A 21,485-nucleotide genomic window follows, 5' to 3' on the forward strand; every position below is an offset into this window, starting at 1 on the left:
TTGGGGCGGGGCCAGAGACAAAGGTCTGTCTGTGGAATGATTCTTCAGGTAACAAGCAGCATTTAGGTTCAAAGGTGCCACCTAGTGAACTACTGGAGTTAGGCTTTTTAAATAATTTATAAACTGCGTAAACCAACATATTTTCAAGTACTTCTTGGTGAGTAATCTCAGTATCTTAAGGATCTTTCTGATCTATCACCAAACATATCCCTGGGAAAAAAAATTGCCATTTTAAAGAGTCACATTATTAATGTAACCTTAACTATAGCAGAGCTCTCACTGTGCTAGAATCCCTCATGGCTTTCACATCCACCGGTGGATGTGAATCATTCAGCTCCAAGCTGTTACTATCAATTTTTACGTAAGACTATCCTCTGTCTCTAGAACATGTGGTTGAGAGTAATAGAGTCTTGAAGGGGGAGCCAAAGGACTTTAAACCCCTGAAGGGGACCCTTTTATTGCCATTATAGTGTTCTATGAAATTAAACAACCTCAATGATAGGATTTTTAAAAAAAACTTCACATTGTTCAGAGCGTAGCTAATGGGCAGTTACGGAGGGGCTTGTATTATTGAACTAGCCGAAGAGAATATAGAACCCACTTCTGTACGATTTAGGGCCAATATTAATGCCTTTTTTTGTCGTAGAGGGGACACAGATTGGATCCTCAGTCCTGACCTTTACCTCGTTGAACCCACCCTGAGCATTTCTCTTCGGTGCTTGGATAGTTCAGTAATGGGGGTCATACGAGTGCCGCACAATCTTTCATGTACTTAGGTTTGACACCACTGTGTGTGAGGTGGGAAAAATGGGGAACTGAGGCAGAGAAAAAGACTAAGTGACTTGTCCAAGGCCACACAAGAAGTCTGGGGCGGAGGTGGGAACTGAACGTGGGTCTTGAATCCCAAGCTAGCACCAATTGGACCATCCTTCCCCTCCTCAGTAGTGACCCCTCTTGTCAAATTAAGGTACAAAACTGATAGGCTTAAGCTGTACCCTGGTCATCTAACAGGACAGGGACTTAAAGGGTATGGGGGTTGACTGGGACAGGGAATAGGAAAAGCGCTTTGTCAGGGATGCCAGAGCCACAGATGGAAGGGGCAAGAACGTGTGTTTTGGAGCCCCTCTCAACTAAGATGACCCGATTTCTTTCAGTCACTTACTTCCGTTCCAGCTGCATTCTGGTTTTCACCATCCATATAGGGTTCATCAGGGAATTTGTGACAAAAGCTGAAAGACAAAGAAAACAAAAAAACAGCGTAATTAAGAGGGATTGGTTGCTGCAATAACCATGACAATTGCTAAGCTTTAATGCTCTGTAGTCCCATAGGCGAGATTCTATTTAGAGATTTCAGAACAGGAAGTATAGGGAGGGAGGTAGTCAGTTTGGAATCAACACATTGCTACAGAATCATAGCAAGTTCCCCTTATGAGGTATTCATTCTCTCTACCGTAGGATTTTGTTAGCACTCAGCACTGGTATTATTATGTAGCCCGGGTTGCTGTAAACAATCTTTCTATAAGATTTAATATTTACTGATTGGTTTTAGAATAATTTATTAACTTGTCCATGAACCAATCATCCATACCAGATAGTTCAAGACTCTAGGTGGTGCTGTTGAGCCATCTCCTTAACTGAACCCATCCATGCTTGAAATAATTTGAGAATGTTTTTTAATGGGCAGTTAGGTGACTTAGGTCTGAGTAAACTGGTGCAGTCATCCTGAGGTAAATTCTCCCAGAACAGCAAAGTCACATCCCAACACTGAGAAAAAGAGAGACTACAAAGAATAGCTGATCTAAAAACCATTCTGATTGGGGATTGGCTGATTTCAATTAAATTGCACCTTTCCTTATTGTTCACAGGAGCATCAGCATAACCTCCTCCTCCTTCTGGTCTGCAAATGGCAAACTTATTTTCAGAAGAAACGTACACAAAGTTTTCCACATTAAAAGGGTTCCTACGTAAGCAAGATGAAATACACTTGAGCACTAGCACATTCACTTGATATTGTGCTGCATGAGAGGTTAGTAACTTCACCTCTTCCCACCCCTTAAATCTTTAAGTCTCAGTTTCAAAGGCACTTATTATAACACGCAAATGGTTTCTTTCCCCAGCTGAGGGAATGACGACACATTGCTGGTCGCTGCTCAAGAACTGCAGTGCTTGGTGTATAACACAGGGTAAGATTTCTTTAAGACTAGGATTGTCAAAGGAGCCTAAGGCCCTGTCTATACACTAGTTGTACCGCTTGAATTATTCCGGTATAGTCTAGCACTACAAGCCCCCTAGGGGGATGCATTTATACCAGTACAAAAGTGTTTTGTTTTTTTTCTGGTAAATCTTATTCCTGTATGGGAAGGAGAATAAACTAGTCCAGAATAAGACACCTTTATATTGGTATAATTGTGCCAACACTAGGAGTTATAACAGTGTAAGTATTTCAGTAAATAGTTACTACTCCCCACCCCGAACCCCCCTCCCCAACATTGTTTTACTTGTGTAAAAATGTCGACAGAGCAGGCCTAAGGGACTTGTGTGCCCAACTCCCTTGGAAAGCCCCATAGGCTTATTTGAAAATCCCAGCTTAAATTCCTTGTTCCACTGGGTAATCCATCCAGTACGCTTCAGAATTTGTGACATATTGGACCCTCTGCGGTATACCAGTTGTTAGGCATTTCTTTATGTGGGGTGACTACAGCATGTACATATCTTATGTGGGTATTCACCTGGCAGGCTCCTCTAGAGTTTTATTTCTCACCTTCCAAATGCTTTACGGTGACTTTGAAAGTATCCTTGTCAGAGCGTCCCACAACTATGTTATACAACTGGTAAAAACAACCCTTGTTTGGAATTAATTCCTCCCTGGTTGAAATGGATACTCAGTTGTGTAAGTAGAGAGCTGCAGAAGTAAGCTGCATGACTAAGCCTCTGCATGAACATTAACTTCTAGTTCTGCAAAGAGGGGTTCCTTAAGAATCCATAGAGGAGCTTGCCAAGTTGCCTCCTGCCTCCCTGTTTTGAAGAGAGCTGGAAGTTTCTGGTCCGGCAGAGTTGATTTTCAACAGTCCCTGTACTTTGATTCCTGAGAGGTGCCCCTCCCAACATCATTGTTTCATGAACTCAGCCACCTCTCCTGATCTCAATCTTATATGGAGATCATTTGCTGGATAAATGTTCCTTGGAAAAAGAATGCCCTTCTCCATGGTGAGGCCCAGCAACACAGTGGGTGTACAAACCCAGGGAGACCAAATGAACATTTTCAGGAAAATCTGGGCATTTCTGCACCATAATACACAGCTTGTGTCTTCGTGTAGCATACAGAGGTATCGATCAGATCAGGCGCCATTGTACAGGGTACTAATACAAACACAGTTCCCTGTTTTATACTTCATTGCCAACATTTCCTGCTGCTTTAGCTGGGAAATGTGCTTTAGGCAGCCCTAGATGGTACGTGTACCATACAGAGTAGCATGTCGAAAGAATTATGGACCATTTGATAGATAAAACTTCTTCATTGCCCTCTATAAAGAGAGGTTCTTGAGAGTGGAGTGGAAAGGAAATGGTGCGTGACTGATTCTGGAGTAGGATCAACACGGATAACCCATTACTGGAAGCAGAATGGCTGGGCACCTTTGTACTATGGCAAGACAGCCTCGGAGACAAAGGGACACCCTCCATGTGATAACATACCTGCAGAGCCTGCTGAGCAAATGTGCACAATGTTGCTGTTGGGCACAAAAGTGCCATTAAATCGCTCCTTGGCTTTGGAGTAGCATGCAAAGTAGACCGCCCTGTGCCAGGAAGAAGAGAAGAAATTGCAACAGAGGATAATCTACAGACATGCAATTCAAACCAGTCACTGCTTTCCTCCCATAGTCCTGACCAACAAGGTAGATCTCAGAAGGGCCTCAACATTATTGTTTCCATCTGCAAAGGCTCAGCCTGCCAACCTGCACCGGGATGTCTGCCTTTACAGCCAGAGGATTAGAACTAGGGTGTCGTGCATTTCATAGCTTCTGTGGGCCAAGCTCAGTGTGCACATCAGGAACTCCATGCATTCCTCCATTCCACCCCACATGTTCCCGTGTGCCACCCCCTCTATTTCAGGGACTCCCTGCAACTTCCCCACTGCTCCCTTACGTACAGGGCTCTAACTCCCACATCCTTCATTCACCTCCTCAATGCCAGTGGCTCTGCCTGCCCCCCATTCCTCCCTCTCAATCTCCCCCCTGCCACCAGGGGCTCTGAGGGTCCCCCCACTCCTCCATTGGCAGAAGCTATGCCCCCCATTCCTCCCACTCTCCCCCACCAGAGGTTCAGAGTGCCATCCCCCCATGGCAGGGGCTCTGTGTACACCCCTATCCCCCCAAACTAGGAACCCCCAATTTCCCCTCCACCAGGTGTTGTGTGTGCCCCATTTTCCCCATGCCAGAACTTTGTGCATGCCCACATTCGCTGCCCCCTTTCTTTTTGGTCTGTCTTAATGTAAATCTCACATTTTTTGCACCCCTTTATTTCTATTGTCCCAGTCTATGCCCAGCGAGTCACCCATTCCTGATATTCATTTAAATACATGGTTCAGTCTACATATTTTAAAAAAAAAAAAAAGGACTGGCTTGTACTAACAGAAACCCCTCTTTTTATCCAATCTCAAGTTCCCTCTCTGCAGATCAGTTATGTGAAGACAGTGTGTGAAACTGATAATGAAAAGCAAAGATCATAAGTAGCAGCCTGGATACACACACAGAGAAACAAAATGTACAGAAGCCAATAAATATGCCAGAGAAAGCCAGATTTTTAGGCGCTGTAAACAGGCACTTGCTTTCAGTCTGCTCGAACACCTTCTTCCAGGGAGAAGGAGAAGGAAACAGACAAGGAATTGAAAAGTGCTAGGCAAGTACTAAGTAAGATTAATTCACATTCAGTTTTGATTTACACACCTCAAAAATAATGGCTCGAATTTAATATATATTTGCATCACACTTGCATGGCACTTTTTTCATCCATAGATCTGCAACTGCTTTATGACAAGGAAAGAGCTTCAGTAGCCCCATTTCACAGATGGGGTAACTAAGGTATATAAAAGTTAAGCAACTTGTCCCAAATCACTGAGTACATCTGTGAGAGAGCTGGAATTGGAATTCAGGTCTTCTGTCTACTAGGACTATGTGCTCTTACCACTGGCCAGCAGTTAGTTCATAAATGAACTGTTCGGGTGGTTTTTAGACTAGTTTAATAAAAACAGAGCATTTATAATATGCTTAGTACAATCTTTGTGCCACAGCCTTAAAATGTACTTTTTTATTATTATGGAACTGAACCCTTTAGGATCTTTACCTTGATGGTGCCACTCCAACCAAGTTTGGACCCAATCCTCGGAAGAGCGACCTTGGTCCTTCTTTTTCCAAAATTGACCTAAAAAAATAAAAATAAAAAACAAAAATAAAGATCACCAACTACCTCTCCTGGTAGACAATAACCATCAGTCACAGATCAGGAAAACTGCGGTAAAAGATAACACAGTATTAAACAACAAACCTATTAGCGATCAGGCTGTGCTCTTTGGTAGAAAGCTGGCTGATTTAGCTATTGACTTGAAAAAGGAAGCTAATGCAATGGAACTTAAGGGTATTACAGACAAATCTGCATTTGTGTCATATGAGAGCAGCTTAATAGCTCAATTGCTAGAAAACTATTGGGAGCTGGGTTATTAAAAAAGTTAATGGAGATCACAAGAGAAGTCAGTTCTGAAAGACAAAAAAAGCATTCATTCTATCACAGCTATTCCTTCAGGGGGAACATTTGAAGGGAAGTGGAGATTTCATTGAGAAGCAAAGGTGTATGGGGTTGAGAGGCCTTGCTAAATGGTGCACCCCTTCAAATGGGTCACCTGTGGGGGCTAACGAGCATAGGAGGCGGTGTTCCCTGCCCACTCTGCGGTGGGCGCGAGACTGAGCTTTCCTAGTCCTGAGTCAGTGACGCAGGGGCTGCCCGGACCCTATGAGAATCAGAGAACCATGCAGATTTCCCCACATGGGAGGGAGGAATGGGGAGATAAAGACTAGAGTGGAACTGCCCCACACACTCTTTTTGGAGGACTGTGAGAGTATTTTTTGGGGAAAATGGGGACAGGAGAACACATGGTCAGAGCATGGGGGGAGGGTGAGGACTAGTTTCCAGAAGTAGGAACCTACACATTCCTCCTTCCAAGGGGAAGCATACACTCCCTGTTACGCAGCTTGGAGTCTAGTCTGACCAGGCATTACACATTCTGGTTTAGGCCTCCTAAGCAGAAGCACAGAACACTGCAGTTGCAGTACTGTCAATTCCGAGCATTGAAAAAAATCATGCATTTGATATAGCAGAGCCTAAGTTGGCTTTAAAACTCATGAGATTTAAAAATAAAATAATAAATAATAATGTTGGGATTCATTCTCTTTGCCTTCTGGGTTTTGAGCTTTTAGGTTACACCTGGATCACGTTTTCAAGCTTTTCTTTGCAATTATGATGGCTAGAAATGTACTCTTCTAAAATGAAAGCTGGGATTGTCACAATCACGAGACTCTAAGAGCTGGGGCTTTAAGACAGCCACCAAATATAGTGCGAGTTGGCAACACCGGTGAAGATCAGTCCAAATTCCTGACCTTGAGTGTAATTTTTTCCTTCCCATGGTTTAAACCCAAATGGGTGAGATGAGCTGGCACCAATATAAAAAAGGGAAAATGGTTTGGATGCCTCCTGGGGACCCTGCACAATTTGTACAAGTTTGGCTCAAAAGCATCCCTAGTGGAGGGTTCGATTCCAAGCAAGAAGCCTTGGCACAGAGGGACATTTACAAGTAAGAAAATAATGGTTGAGCCCTGGTAAGTATCCGTGGACCGTATTTCAACCATCAGCAAAAGCCACTTTTATTGCCATGGAGCTGCTTTGGATTTCAGTACGGTGGCCTGCAAGGCAGTAGCAGCCCTCCTATTTAATAAAAAAAAAGTGCGTGTGAAAAACATGCGAGGAAATTCAAACATTTCAAAAATTCAGACCTGCTTCCAAAGGTCCTTCACACGTGCCTGTTCTTTTGGTTTAAGTCTCCCATTTTGCAAAGTTTACTTTCCAGGTCATTAATGCTGCTGGCAACGTTTGCCGCAGAGCCCAAAAAACAAGCTCATTAGAAAGCTTCTGAAATGCATCCCCAAAGCAGAGCCGAATATTCTGTGTAAACTCCGAGGCTAAGTGTCTCCTAGGAAACAGATCCAGTGACTGCTTGTTCTTTGTCACTTTAATAGTCACGACTGTGGCTTCCAGCTGAGGTGACTCACCAAAATCTGGTTTACACACAAGCAGCTTGCCCTTCTGGGACCATTTTCCATTCTGAAAGGTTCCACAGGCAAGTTTAACCAGGTCTGTCCAGGGCATTTATTTTCTTTCTAGCCTTAACAGTCAGTGTTTTCATAGCCAATACACAACTCCCTGGGAGCAATCTGACAGAGGCCTCTGAAGGCTTTTTCCCTTTCAATGGAATTATTGATACCACTCAAAGCACCTAGTTCACCCACCCCCAGCTCAGCAGTTTCAGAAGAGAAGGGCAGAGGGAATTAATGCAAAAGACCCAATTTGCTCTCCATCCTGCTTTAAGGTTTCAAGTTCACAGCAGCAGGAAGGATCACCACCAGCAGCATTATTTGAATTGTAGTGGCATTTAGGAGCTCCAATCATGGACCAGGACCCCACTGAGGTTGTTGTGTGTTTGCACAGCATCTACAACAATAAAAAGACAATCAATGCCCCAAACCCCTAGTATTCTGCAGCCTGGAACACTCTGAGACATCAGTAAGAGGAGCCCCAAAAAGTCATCACCGCTCATTACCTGCTCTAGAAGGCTTGCTTGAGTCAAAAGCTATTAATACAGCATCTTCTCTGAAGAATCAATCATGAATAAGGCTAAGATTTTGTCACGGTTATTTTTAGTAAAAAAAAGTCATGGACAGGTCACGGGCAATAAATAAAACTTCATGGAAGCCATGACCTCTGTGACTTTTGCTGCTGCGGCTCCATGGTTTCCCCCACCACTGTGGTAGCCGGGAGCTGTGGGGAACCCCCTCTGCCTGCGGCAGCTGCAGAGCAAGCCCCCCCTTTCACCCACAGATGTTGGGAGCTGCGGGATGACCATATCTGTCAAAGAGAAAATGGGACACCCCCAGCCACTTGCCCAAGGTGGCCCCCTCCCCTCCTCACCCCTCCACTTGAGGCTGTTGCCCATCGCTGGAACCCTGAGGAGGGCCCCCTCAGGAGGCTGTTGCCTGTTGCTGGAAACTTGCAGGGGGCCCCGTCACTGCTGTCACCTGTTGCTGGAACCTTCCTGGGGACCCGCTGGCTGCCAGCTCCAGTCCCTCGGCCCCTGGGGCTGAAGCAGAGACGGTCACGGAGGATTCTGGAAGTCAGGGATTCCATGACCTCAATGTAGCCTTAATAATGAAGAATCAGGTTCTGAACAGTTGACTCCAATGATATAACTAAGAAAAATGCTGAACGAGTCCATGCTCCCTCTATACCCCTTCATCCAATGTTGCTATAGAGAAGGCAATTAGTCTTGGGAGGAAAGTGCACTCCTATCTATAGGGAACGCTCTACAAATGTGGTCTCTGAAAACTTTCTTTGGTGGAGGTGGCAACAAGGAAGGCATTTACACTTTCCTTGGAGAATGTGCCCATTTACACAAAGCTGTGGTTAACTGCAGCATCAAGGGGGTCTGATTTCATCAAAATGGGAAAGGGGAGCCAGTGGCAAGTGTACACTGTCTCTTTAGGAGAGTGCACTGAGGTCCTGTGTGAAATCAATTCTAGACTCTGAAGAATTTATTATCTGTGAAATACAAACAGTACAATCGATTTGCAAGATTGCTTCACAGACATCTGGAAAAGGAGCCAGGCAAGCGACAGACTTTGAGCAGTTGCTGAAATGAAACAAGATTAAATAAATCCAGACCACAAACGCTGACTTTAATGAGTCTATAAGGATGGTAAAAGCTCACCCAGTTTTAGCCAACTTTCTATCTCCCCACAAAGGACAACCCTGAAAATGAGAGAGAGTGGTGAATACTGTCACAAGAACTGGCTACCTTGAAATGGTTTTATTGGACTCCCTTTTAATCAGGATTGCTTTGTGTCGCAGGAGGGAGGGGAGTTAGATGCATCCAAAATGTACTGATTTGCTCCGGTTACCTTGGTTGTGCATCGTGTACTGCTCTAGACTCAATCTGACCAAAAAAAATGTTATAAAGAGGAGTGCTTGGCATTTGTGGGATAGGGTGGGAGAGAAGTATTGCTTATCTATAATAAGAGATTCAAGTTGTGACGTGATGCAAGCTACACAGTCTGTAGAGGACTTGATTGCCACTGTATTGTTATCTAATTCATGCAACTTCACTGGGCAATGTGCCAAATTTATCAGTATTACATGAATCAACCAACATGTTTTGCTGGGCTTTTTTTTGGGGGGGGAGGGGAGGGTGAGGGGTGCACCAAAATGCCTGATGTAAACAAAAAATCGTTGCACGAAAATAAAGTGCAAATATTTATTTGCACAGATCCACATAAACCTGGTGCAGATTAGATTTTGCCTTTGCTTTCTTCAGAAATGTAGCAGCAGAGACCTAGGCCTCAGGTTAGGCCATACAAACCCATTAGCTTGGGAGCACTGACTTGCCTTCGATCCAGTCTTCTTTTGTTGGATGTATGTCATGAAAAGATTAGGCTGAACACACTGCTGCTCCTACCTGTCTGCAGAGGCATCTGACAAGCCTTGGAGATTTTCCAACAGGGATATACAGGGGGAGTTCAAACTCCCAGCTGAGGATTTACGGGAATGACCATATAATGTGCACTGTCTGAAACCACACATCAGTAGCAGACAGAAGGCTGCTCGTTCAGTCAGAAATAGCAAAAGAGGAGGAAAGAATAGGGCTGTCTTAGGGACTGTTCATGCTGGGTTTTCTAGCTGGACTGCTTTTGTGAAAGACAGTCTCCTTCCTCTTCCCTCTCCTCCCCCATGAGTTCCCGTGTGGCATGTCACAATCAGCGCCTTTCGTAACAGTGCAGAGAAGCCCTCATTCACACGCATTCACCAGTGCCCTACCTGTACCAGAAAGGCCTCCAAATTCAAAAGATCACCCTAGACCAGGGGTGTGCAAGCTTTTTGGGCCAAGGGCCACATCAGGGTTGCGAAACGGTATGGAGGGCTGGGTAGGGAAGGCTGTGCCTTCGCAAACTGCCTGGCCCTTGCCTCCCTCCCATTTCCCGCCCCTGAATGCCCCCCCCAGAAACCCTGATCCATTCAACTCCCCCCCCCCCCCTCCGGCTCCTTGTCCCCTGACCGACCCCTCCTGGGACCCCTGTCCCTAACTGTCCCCCAGGACCGCACGCCCCATCCAACCCCCCCGTTCCCTGTCCCCCCTCTTCCTGGGATCCCCTAACCCGCTCCCTGTTTCCTGACCAGTGTGTGTCTTTCCCCCCCCCCCCACAAAACCTCCGCCTCGTCCAACCAATCCCTGTCCCCTGGGACCTCCTGCCCCGTATCCAACTCCCCCCGCCCCCTTACCATGCCGCTCAGAGCAGTGGGACGGGCTTATTGGAAAGCCTCGGAGGTGGGCGGGCACAAGATGTGCTGCCCGCGCAGCGGCGCGCCTGCGGGGGAAGGAAAACAGCAGGGGAGGGGCCAGGGCCTAGCCTCCTTGGCTGGGAGCTCAAGGGCCGGGCAGGACGGTCCCGTGGGCTGTAATTTGCCTGCCTCTGCCCGAGACCTTCCAACCCCAGGTACTGAGCAAAGATTACATCATGTAGATCCTGTTTGCATCAGTTCAGGTTCTTGGACAGAAACCAAGTCTCATCTAATTTGCAGCACGTAGCTGGGAATGTAAGAAGGGGGACAGCAATGAATGATGTGGCAAACATGAAAGATAGGAAGCTTGTATAAAATGGATTGTTAGTTTTATCAATCTATTGTTTCAAAGAAGCTGGGAACAGGAAACCTGGCAGCCAGATCGCCACTGGAAAAGCTCAGTCTTGAAGCTGCCAATTGTGCAGTTTTTGGCAGAATCTAAGCCTTAAAAGAAAGACATGGATAGATTGCTCTGAAAAGCAATCCCAACTGTACACCACTGTGCTACTGCCCTGCAAACCCAGAGCAGTGGCGTGTTACACACCCCTTCACCCTCCAGCACAGAGTGTGTCAGAGGTTAGTTTGGACCATTCCAATATTATTAAACTACAGTCTAATACTCTAAAACACAGTGCCAGTCGAGCAATGCAAGACACCACACGCTATGGCCTTTACACTCTTCCCTTCTTCATCACTTGATGGGCTTTTGGCTCTCTCTCTTTTTTTTTTTAAAGTGAATTTTAGGCCAAGGCCCCACACTATTTGATGACTGGTGTTTGTGGATTCTGCCCATCAAAGCAACTGAACACCCACCCACACAGGCGGGAGGGGGGCCCACAAAACCTTAGAAAGGTGGGTATAGCCCATCAAAACAAAAGGGACCAGGCTCCCTGAAACAGGTGGAGGGGTAGACCCCAGTTAGAGTGACAGTCTTGGAGTCCATGGTCCCCAGAACAAGTACACAGCACAGACAGCAGCAACGAAAAGTTTTTCTCCCATGCTGCTCCAACTCTGAACTAGGATCGTCACCAGCTCCAGAGATGAGAGGGAGGAGTTCTGCCTCAGTGGCTCACTCAGTCTTTCAGTCACACTGCTAAGACAGGGGCCTAGCCAGCAGGACTTGCCCATCACACTGCTCCAGTGCAAAAGACTGAGAAACATGAGAAATCCAAAAGGATGAACAGGGTGAGAATCCACATGTTCTGAGCTATAGGAAGTGCTATGGAGGAAAAGCATATTTTTAAAACTTCTCCTGCAAGCAGACATACATATCACCTGGCAAGAGAATACTACCGTCTCTTGATCCTTGGGGCTTCATACTTACCAGAAAGCTTAGAGCCAATAAGTCTATTTAAAAATACTACCTCCAGACACTTATCCAAACCAATACTCTTTGGAAAGTTTCTCAGTGCAGTTTTAAATAAGTTCCTTTGAAAATTCAAAGGTGCTTCCACAAGATGTATTTTTAAAGGTTAATTCAACTTTTCAGTTGATGCTGAATACATAAGGCCCAATTCCCATCTCACACCAGTGTGAGTCCAGAAGGACACCATTCAAGTGTAAAACCAGTGCCAATGAAATCAGAGTCAAGTCCACTGGTTGCACAGGATGCTACGAATGACAAGAGCTGTACTCACTTTAGAACCCGGAGAAGTCCGGGTGATACAGATGTCGGCCTGACCATTCCTTCCCCACTGATCGTCCCCAGCTGGACTTGAGGATAGTAGACAGTCCGGAAAGCTAGCCTTGAAGACTGGAGCCTGGTCTTTATTACTTCTAAGGGACAGGTAACAATGGCACCAACTGTACCCCCGCACCTGTATGGCACAATGCAAACAGAATACCGTGTAAGCAAAAGAAGGTCATATCGAAACACCACCGTTATATAACAAGTGAAGTTCTTTCCCCTCCCTTCTCCCACTGCAAGAAAGAGTTACAACTGTGTTTATGTCAATACCACGAGAGGGGAATTTTTGGCATGAGATAAAAGAGGAGGGTTCAAAAAGAGATTCAGGAGCACTAATGCTTCCTTGTCTCAAAAAGATTTAGTGAATCATTTTCTACTCAATGCTTGCATAAGTTACCAGTGGCAGGAGGATTCTGAAGGTCAGCAAAACGCCCAAATCAATAGCAACTGATCAGCTCTTAGTCCCGTGTTCTATGTTCCTGTTTGTCCAGGTCACCTGATCTTACTGTGCAAGAGAATTTGGTTTTCTTGAATGGAGTGGGGTAATTCCAGTTTTTAGTGGGTCACTAGCCCTATTACAAAGAAGGCTCTAGATTTATGTCCTTGGGGGATTCTTCCATCAAGAAAGCCTAGCTAGAGAAGGTAAAAAATAGCAATTGTAGGGGACTTGTGCCAAAAGTGATGTGACAAAGCCTTCTCTCCTTCAGTCAGTCGTTTTAAAAAGCAGTTCATACGCTCTCTTCTGGGAAGTGGTAGGTGGAGGAATCTCAGACTTCCAAGTTAATTGCCCTGAAAAACTAGCTAATATTTGAGAACAAGACAGGGGGCAGGAGAGGGGGGCAAAAGGACAAGCTATGTGGTCAAATTGGATGGGTCACTGACTCTGATATGGGAAGCTCAGGTGTAATTTATATATTAAACTATAACACCTTTACTAACAATTTAAAAAGAAACAAACCATGAATTCCAAGTCTGTGCATTAGCCCCTACTCACAAGGGTCAAGAAAATCTTGTCCTTGACACAAACGGTTGCCACCTGATAGAATCAAAACAAAAAAGTGTAATGAAAGCATTTAGTTTTATTTCAGTTTGTCTGTTTTCTCAACTGTAACACCATGTGCTATGGTTGCTGCTCTTGTTCAACTCTTATTTTCCCCACCATTATCTACATGCTGACAAAACCCAATTTAGTCTTCTTCGCCTTCCTTTTCTTGACTAATGGTTTCTTCCTGTTAGCAAATGGTATAGAGAGGACTCGTTTACTTGGGGACAAAGGAAAATTAATGTGAATTAATTTATGGTGTGAATTTAAAGCGGATTTGTTAAACTGCATTAAATCCCTGAGTGGACACACTCATTCAGAATTTAAGTGATCTTATCTCAGTTTAGTTTAATTCACTAGTGAACAAAACCAAAATAAGGCCACTTAAATTCTGAAAGAGTGTCCACCCAGGGATTAATGGGGTGTAACTAATGCACTTTTAATTCCAAATTAACTAAAAGTTTGCATTTCTTTCCTGAATGTCCCTGAGTAGACAAGCCCTTAAGGGTGTCTACACACGGCATCGTAAATCCAGGTCAGTGGGGTCCAGGCTTGTGGACCATGCTTCCAAGCCTGTGCTCAAGCATCCTCACTGTATTGGACACCTGGGTTTACAATTGCTGGACCATGGTATCACAGCCATGCTAATGTGCGTCAGTACTGCACTACACAGACATTCTGACTTGGGTCTACAGCTTGAGCTGCATCCACCGTGCAAAACGTTCGAGGGGTGGGTGAGAGCCCGAAGCCCTAGCAGGGTCCTATGACCCAGGTCCTGAGTGCTTGCTGACATGAGTTAGACTGATTCGTGTGTGCGGATGAAAGGAGGGCTTGGGCTGAACCTGAATCAGAGCCTGGGCTTAGTGTGCAGTGCAGGCATACCGTAAGTTCGGGGGTGGGGTTCTCAACGTTTTCCTTTCTGAGCCCCCACCCCAACATGCTATAAAAACTCCATGTCCCACTTATGCCACAACAACAGGTTTTCTGCATACAAAAGCCAGGACCAACATTAGTGGGTAGCAAGCAGGGCAACTGCCCGGGGCCCCATGTCACAGAGGGCCCTGTGAAGCTAAGTTGCTCAGGCTTCAACTTCAGCCCCAGGGGGCAGGGCTTGGGGCCCTGAGCTACACGTGGTGGGGCTTCAGCTTTCTGTCATGAGCCCCAGAAAGTCTAATGCTGTACCTGCTCGGCAGACCCCCTGAAACCTACTCATGCACACCCCACCCCAAGGACTAGCAACTACTGTGTATACATTGAGCAATGAACAATGCTAACTCACACTACTGATTGGGAAACCCTCTGGAAATTAAAATAAACAAACAAACATGATTGCAAGATGTAGCTGGTTCATTTATTTTGACAAATGTTGTTTACAATGATTTATCCTAACAGTTCACTGCATGCTAGCAAATGTTTTTTTTCCCATAGTACATATTGTGTAAAGCTTCAGTAACACGCATAACTTTTCCAGTAAGCTTACAACACCATTCTGCTATTACATCTGTGCTGAGATGTGGGGCAAGGCTGCAGGTTAGGACAATATGCAAGTCTGTGGCTCAGAGAGGTTCTACAGTAACTCCTCACTTAACATCCTCTCGCTTAATGTTGTTTCGATCTTACGTCCCTCCTCAATTACAGAACATGCTCCATTTAAAGTTGTGCAATGCTTTGCTATAATGTCGTTTGGCTGTCTACTTTGTCCACAGCTGGCAGCCCCCGATCAGCTCCCCTACGCCGCCCCCGCCCCCCACAGCACCTCCCACCTGCTGGCAGATCCTGTGGATCAGCACTTTCCCCCTCCTTCCCCCGCCTCCTGCCCATGGCAATCAGCTGGCTTGCAGCATTCAGGAGGGAGGGGGGAGGAGTGAGGACTCGGTGCACAGGCTCCCCCTCCCTCCCTCCCCTGCCCCCTGAACGTCGCAAGGCAAGGCAGGGGAGAAGCAAGGATGTGGCGTGCGGAGTGAAGGGGGAGGGAGGGAGGGTAGAAGAGACGGGTCAAGGGTGGGGGCTTGGGGGAAGGGGTGGAGTGGGCAGGCTGAGGGTTGAGTGCCCTGCCCCTGGTGCTTGAAGAGTAGGGGAAGCTGCAGCTGTGCAACGTGCTTCTCCTAGCCTACAGCACCTTCAGCCTCCTTGCCTGCCTCATTGTCTCCAGTGCCAGTGGGCTGTGCCTGTGTGGGGTAAGGCGGGGGCACCTCCCAACTATAGTACTGTACTGTACGGCAAAAAAAAAAATTTCCCTGGAACCTAACCCCCCCCCCCCCCATTTACATCCATTCTTATGGGGAAATTGGATTCGCTTAACATCGTTTCACTTAAAGTCACATTTTTCAGGAACAGAACTACAACGTTAAGTGAGGAGTTTACTGTACTGCTACGTAAGCGGCCTCCCCACTGCAGCCCATAGAGAAGAAGCCCATATAGCCATGCTGCCAGCTCTGTCTTCTGCAGGCACCACCCCCTGCAGCTCCCATTGGCTGGGGGAGAGGGACAGAAATATCATCACTAATCATTGGGCAGAATCAGCCATGGAGGCAGCATCATTAGTTGCCAGGCAGAGTAAGCCGTGGAGGCAGTGTCACTCCCCCACCCCAAGTCAAAATACCTGCCACAACTATCTGATGCACACCTTGCCGTAATCCTGAAGGTTTCAACGGCTTTGTCACTGAGGCCAAACATCAACAAACTGACAGAACTGAAGTGTTGCCAGGTGTCTGGCAAACACTAAAAACTCTCTGGCAGGCAAAGAATTGTATAAAGTTGTATGACAGTTTTATTATTGCTAAGAAATTCAAAATAAAAAACAAAATATAAACATTTTCTTTTCGGACCACCATTGTCAGTGACATTACTGGCCTGCTGGGGGGATTTGAGGACTGGCACTGGCTCTAAGGTAAATTGAGTGTGAGACCCCCTGAACTAGTGTGTTGCACCTCACCTTACATGCATGCTGCTTCCTGCAATCATGCTGAAGCTCTCTGCTCCAGAATTAACCCTTGCCAGTAATGATCAACAGAGGCAGTGTGGCCAAGTGGATAGAGCTCCAAACTAAAACTCAAAAGAGCTGGGTATTATTCTCATCTCTTCCACTGCCCTGGCTGAGTGGCCTTGGTCAAAACTCTTTGCCCCTGTGTGCCTCAGTAGGATACTTCCTTTGTGAAGTGCTTTGTGATCTACTGAAGAAGTGTGCTATAAGATATTATTATAGGCGTTAGCTAGGATGTAGAATGAAAAGTTCAGTTTTCTACAACTTAAATAGGAGAGATCTTCCACAGCTCAACTCAATGGAAGGAAGCATTTTCTTTGTTTACACAAGCGTCTTAGCATTTCTTGAAGTGATAACATGCTATGAGATTCCCTTTGGAGAATACCATTTAATTCAGTGGATCTTATGGTGAAATTGCAATTTAGGTGTTGTCCATGAGAAGGAAGCAAAAAACTGCCCCTCATCTTACTCACAGGCCAAGCAGTGCCTGATAGAGTTACAAGAAACTTGCTGGAAAAACTCATATGCACCAGAGTAAAGTCTAATGCCAGGTCTACACACTAAGAACTTTTGCTGCTATAGCCAGGCTGGTTAGGGGTGATTTTCTCTGACATTTCTATGCAGGCAAATGCCCTAGTGTTAGGGGTGTGCACAAGAATAAAAGTTTGGTCGCTTTTGGAGGGGCAATCTCTGTGCTGTCCGCGGCTCGAGAGGCTGGTTCCCCCCTTCCCCCGAGTCAGTGGACCTTACTCATCTCTCCCCGTCCCGCCCCGGGGGCCAGTGGAGCTCGCTCTCCCTGACCCAGCACCGCAGGAGTTCTGTGCCCCTGCTGATTGGAGGTGGGCCTGTGCCACTTCTTGCCCCCTGTTACGCAAGCCCCTACCTAGCGAGGGATTTGCTGAACAACTCTTTTTGGTGGCCTCAGAGTGCGGCCACCAACCCCTGCTGGTGGCTGCTCTGACAATTTTTCCAACCCTAAGCCCCACTGCCCCAGGCTGAAGCCTGCAGCCCCCAGAGCATGCTGGCACACTGGCCCCACATGTCTGCAGAGGCGCTGCCCGGAGCCCCCAAGAGGCTCTGTGGTGAAGAGCGCTGATCCCTTGCTGGCAGTGCTAGCAAACACCAAGGCAGCCAGGAGCAACTGCTTTGCGACCCTCCACCCAATCTCCACCCAGGCCACAGAAAAATCCCCTGGTGACCGCATTTGAGAAAAGCTGGTCATAACATGTGCTTTTGGTGGTAGAGCTAATTTTGCTTGCTGAATTGATATAAACTATAAGGGCAAAAGCTTTTCTTTTTGCCTGTATAAGCTGCATCTATCTACACTATAGGGGTTTTGACAGCAAAACTTTTAAGGATAGACTAGGCCTTACTGTAAAGATGATCAGAACATCCAGGACTATTTGGCAACATAGAGGGTACTTTAATTCCAGTTTCCCCATTATTGTTTGTATTTGCTGGATAGACTGCAAGATTCTTCCTCCCTTTACCATTAATAATTCTCCCCCATACAAACAGCCCCCCTGTGAAATCTGAGAACTTTAGAGCCTTAAACTATGAGTAACAATATCAGTCAAGTGTGTTTTCCTTTGTCTTCTTGATTCTTGCTCCTTCCTATCACAAACAGAAAGAGCTTATCCTAAACCAGGTTTCAGAGGAACAGCCGTGTTAGTTTGTATTCGCAAAAAGAAAAGGAGTACTTGTGGCACCTTAGAGACTAACCAATTTATTTGAGCATGAGCTTTCGTGAGCTACAGCTCACTTCATCAGATGTATACCGTGGAAACTGCAGCAGACTTTATATACACACAGAGAATATGAAACAATACCTCCTCCCACCCCACTGTCCTGCTGGTAATAGCTTATCTAAAGTGATCAACAGGTGGGCCATTTCCAGCACAAATCCAGGTTTTCTCACCCTCCACCCCCCCACACAAATTCACTCTCCTGCTGGTGCTAGCCCATCCAAAGTGACAACTCTTTACATAATCAAGTCGGGCTATTTCCTGCATAGATCCAGGTTTTCTCACATCCCCCCCACCCCCATACACACACAAACTCACTCTCCTGCTGGTAATAGCTCATCTAAACTGACCACTCTCCAAGTTTAAATCCAAGTTAAACCAGAACATCTGGGGGGGGGGGGGGGAGGTAGGAAAAAACAAGAGGAAACAGGCTACCTTGCATAATGACTTAGCCACTCCCAGTCTCTATTTAAGCCTAAATTAATAGTATCCAATTTGCAAATGAATTCCAATTCAGCAGTTTCTCGCTGGAGTCTGGATTTGAAGTTTTTTTGTTTTAAGATAGCGACCTTCATGTCTGTGATTGCGTGACCAGAGAGATTGAAGTGTTCTCCGACTGGTTTATGAATGTTATAATTCTTGACATCTGATTTGTGTCCATTTATTCTTTTACGTAGAGACCGTCCAGTTTGACCAATGTACATGGCAGAGGGGCATTGCTGGCACATGATGGCATATATCACATTGGTGGATGTGCAGGTGAACGAGCCTCTGATAGTGTGGCTGATGTTATTAAACAGATTGATAGAGCCAGAAGAGTTCCCAGAAGTTACCTACTACAGGACAGGCCTAACAAAGAAAATAACAGAACGCCACGAGCGGTCACCTTCAGCCCCCAACTAAAACCCCTCCAACGCATTATTAAGGATCTACAACCTATCCTAAAGGATGACCCAACACTCTCACAAGTCTTGGGAGACAGGCCAGTCCTTGCCTACAGACAGCCCCGCAACCTGAAGCAAATACTCACCAACAACCACATACCACACAACAGAACCACTAACCCAGGAACTTATCCTTGCAACAAAGCCCGTTGCCAATTGTGCCCACATATCTATTCAGGGGACACCATCACAGGGCCTAATAACATCAGCCACACTATCAGAGGCTCGTTCACCTGCACATCCACCAATGTGATATATGCCATCATGTGCCAGCAATGCCCCTCTGCCATGTACATTGGTCAAACTGGACAGTCTCTACGTAAAAGAATAAATGGACACAAATCAGATGTCAAGAATTATAACATTCATAAACCAGTCGGAGAACACTTCAATCTCTCTGGTCACGCAATCACAGACATGAAGGTCGCTATCTTAAAACAAAAAAACTTCAAATCCAGACTCCAGCGAGAAACTGCTGAATTGGAATTCATTTGCAAATTGGATACTATTAATTTAGGCTTAAATAGAGACTGGGAGTGGCTAAGTCATTATGCAAGGTAGCCTGTTTCCTCTTGTTTTTTCCTACCTCCCCCCCCCCCCCCCAGATGTTCTGGTTTAACTTGGATTTAAACTTGGAGAGTGGTCAGTTTAGATGAGCTATTACCAGCAGGAGAGTGAGTTTGTGTGTGTATGGGGGTGGGGGGGATGTGAGAAAACCTGGATCTATGCAGGAAATAGCCCGACTTGATTATGTAAAGAGTTGTCACTTTGGATGGGCTAGCACCAGCAGGAGAGTGAATTTGTGTGGGGGGGTGGAGGGTGAGAAAACCTGGATTTGTGCTGGAAATGGCCCACCTGTTGATCACTTTAGATAAGCTATTACCAGCAGGACAGTGGGGTGGGAGGAGGTATTGTTTCATATTCTCTGTGTGTATATAAAGTCTGCTGCAGTTTCCACGGTATACATCTGATGAAGTGAGCTGTAGCTCACAAAAGCTCATGCTCAAATAAATTGGTTAGTCTCTAAGGTGCCACAAGTACTCCTTTTCTTTTATCCTAAACCAGTGGCAATCCATGCATTTTACAGTAACAGGTATTCTGAGAAACAGCTTTGCCTCCAGACATTTTAATCCACTTGATTTTGACCTTGGCTGTAGAATAAAACACCCAAGCTGCTTAGGAAGCTAGGCACACACACAGCAGCTGAAATTCTGTTGCATGGATGGAGGCTGAGCTACATTTACAGAAAAACTGACACAAAAGACTGACTGAACAAGCAGCTTGGTTGTTATCAGCACTTTGCTCACTTTGTGTACAGAACCTGGGCCTGACATTAGCTATCTGCTCTGCAAATAGAGCTTTGGAGCACAAGGCTTTAGCACATCTTCCTCAATGGACAGCATGAACTGTGCGTGCTGCCCATGTGCTTGCCTGAACACAGAGAAGGTGGAGGGGGAAGGGACTGGGGCCCTGGGCAGGGAAAACCCTTCACAACAAAACCTTTGTCCGGTCCCAGAGTACAGACTTTAAAATAGTTTGGGGTTGGAATTGCATTCTGGGCATGGACCTGACATGTACCTCAAGTCCTTCCCTCTGCTCCTGAATGCCTGGATCCAACACTGGCACAACAAACCAGATTCTACCTTCACTTATGGTAGTGTAAATCACAAGCGACTCCGCTGAAATCCATGGCGTGAGAGGAGAACTTGACTCAGCCTGTCTACACCCCCCATCTTAAAGAATTTATCATCCAAGAGCAGAAACCGAAGTGATTAATGAATTCCCTTTGAAATGAAAAATTATGTAAGCACAGTAGTAGGTTTCTGCTTTCACCAAAGAAAGTCATCCTTCCCTATTTACATAAATAATGGGACAGATGCTTTAGTCATACAATCTTCTTTGCTGGCTTTCTTTTTATAGAGTGTCTTAACTGCTAGGTGCTATTACAGGGGGGAAAATTGGAGACACAAAATTATATGTAAAGCCACTCAAAAAAGGCAGAGCTTCGTAACCACCATTTTTGCAGTGTGTCACCCACATCCACATTATGTAACCAGATGCTGGTGAGACTAAATATTAAAAAAACCCCACACCCCTAAAACCAGAGAGTTTATATGCTCAGCAATGCCCTTAGAATTCTGGCAGGCTGCAAAGAGGGCAGAGAAAGCCCTCTCACTGCTCCTGGCAACTAACCAGCCATCAAAGAATTTCAGACCTTAATTGCTACAACAGGGTGCTAGGCAAAAGGCAATCTTGGCTACTGGGGTCCCTTTTTATTCAGGGCCGTAGGACTGTAGCCAAAACTCTGAATTGCATCTTGAAGCGAACAGGTGGCAGTGCAAAGAACATGAGCACTTGCTGCCTAATCTGTGCTTTCGTGCTGTTAGAGTTAAACATAAAAAACACAATGTTATGCTTTGATCATTTATAT

The 21,485-nt window shown here is 45.8% G+C and overlaps 1 protein-coding gene across 2 annotated transcripts in view; it reads right to left on the bottom strand.

The window, feature by feature from the left end:
• Window positions 1-21,485, bottom strand: part of SLC25A33 (solute carrier family 25 member 33) — a 37,799-nt gene that overhangs the window by 3,324 nt on the left and 12,990 nt on the right. The window contains exons 3-7 of one of the 2 annotated variants that reach the window (XM_048824608.2): window positions 13,335-13,376; window positions 12,291-12,470; window positions 5,341-5,418; window positions 3,694-3,794; window positions 1,163-1,229 (exon numbers count right to left, since the gene is read on the bottom strand). In XM_048824608.2, coding sequence (XP_048680565.1) covers window positions 1,163-1,229; window positions 3,694-3,794; window positions 5,341-5,418; window positions 12,291-12,337 — 293 coding nt within the window. In that variant the 5' untranslated portion in view covers window positions 12,338-12,470; window positions 13,335-13,376. The remainder of the gene's footprint in view (window positions 1-1,162; window positions 1,230-3,693; window positions 3,795-5,340; window positions 5,419-12,290; window positions 12,471-13,334; window positions 13,377-21,485) is intronic. The other variant, XM_048824607.2, reaches the window with a different exon arrangement.

This window comes from Caretta caretta, chromosome 18 (genome assembly GCF_965140235.1).
Source record: "Caretta caretta isolate rCarCar2 chromosome 18, rCarCar1.hap1, whole genome shotgun sequence".
Classification (NCBI taxonomy): Eukaryota; Metazoa; Chordata; order Testudines; family Cheloniidae; genus Caretta; species Caretta caretta.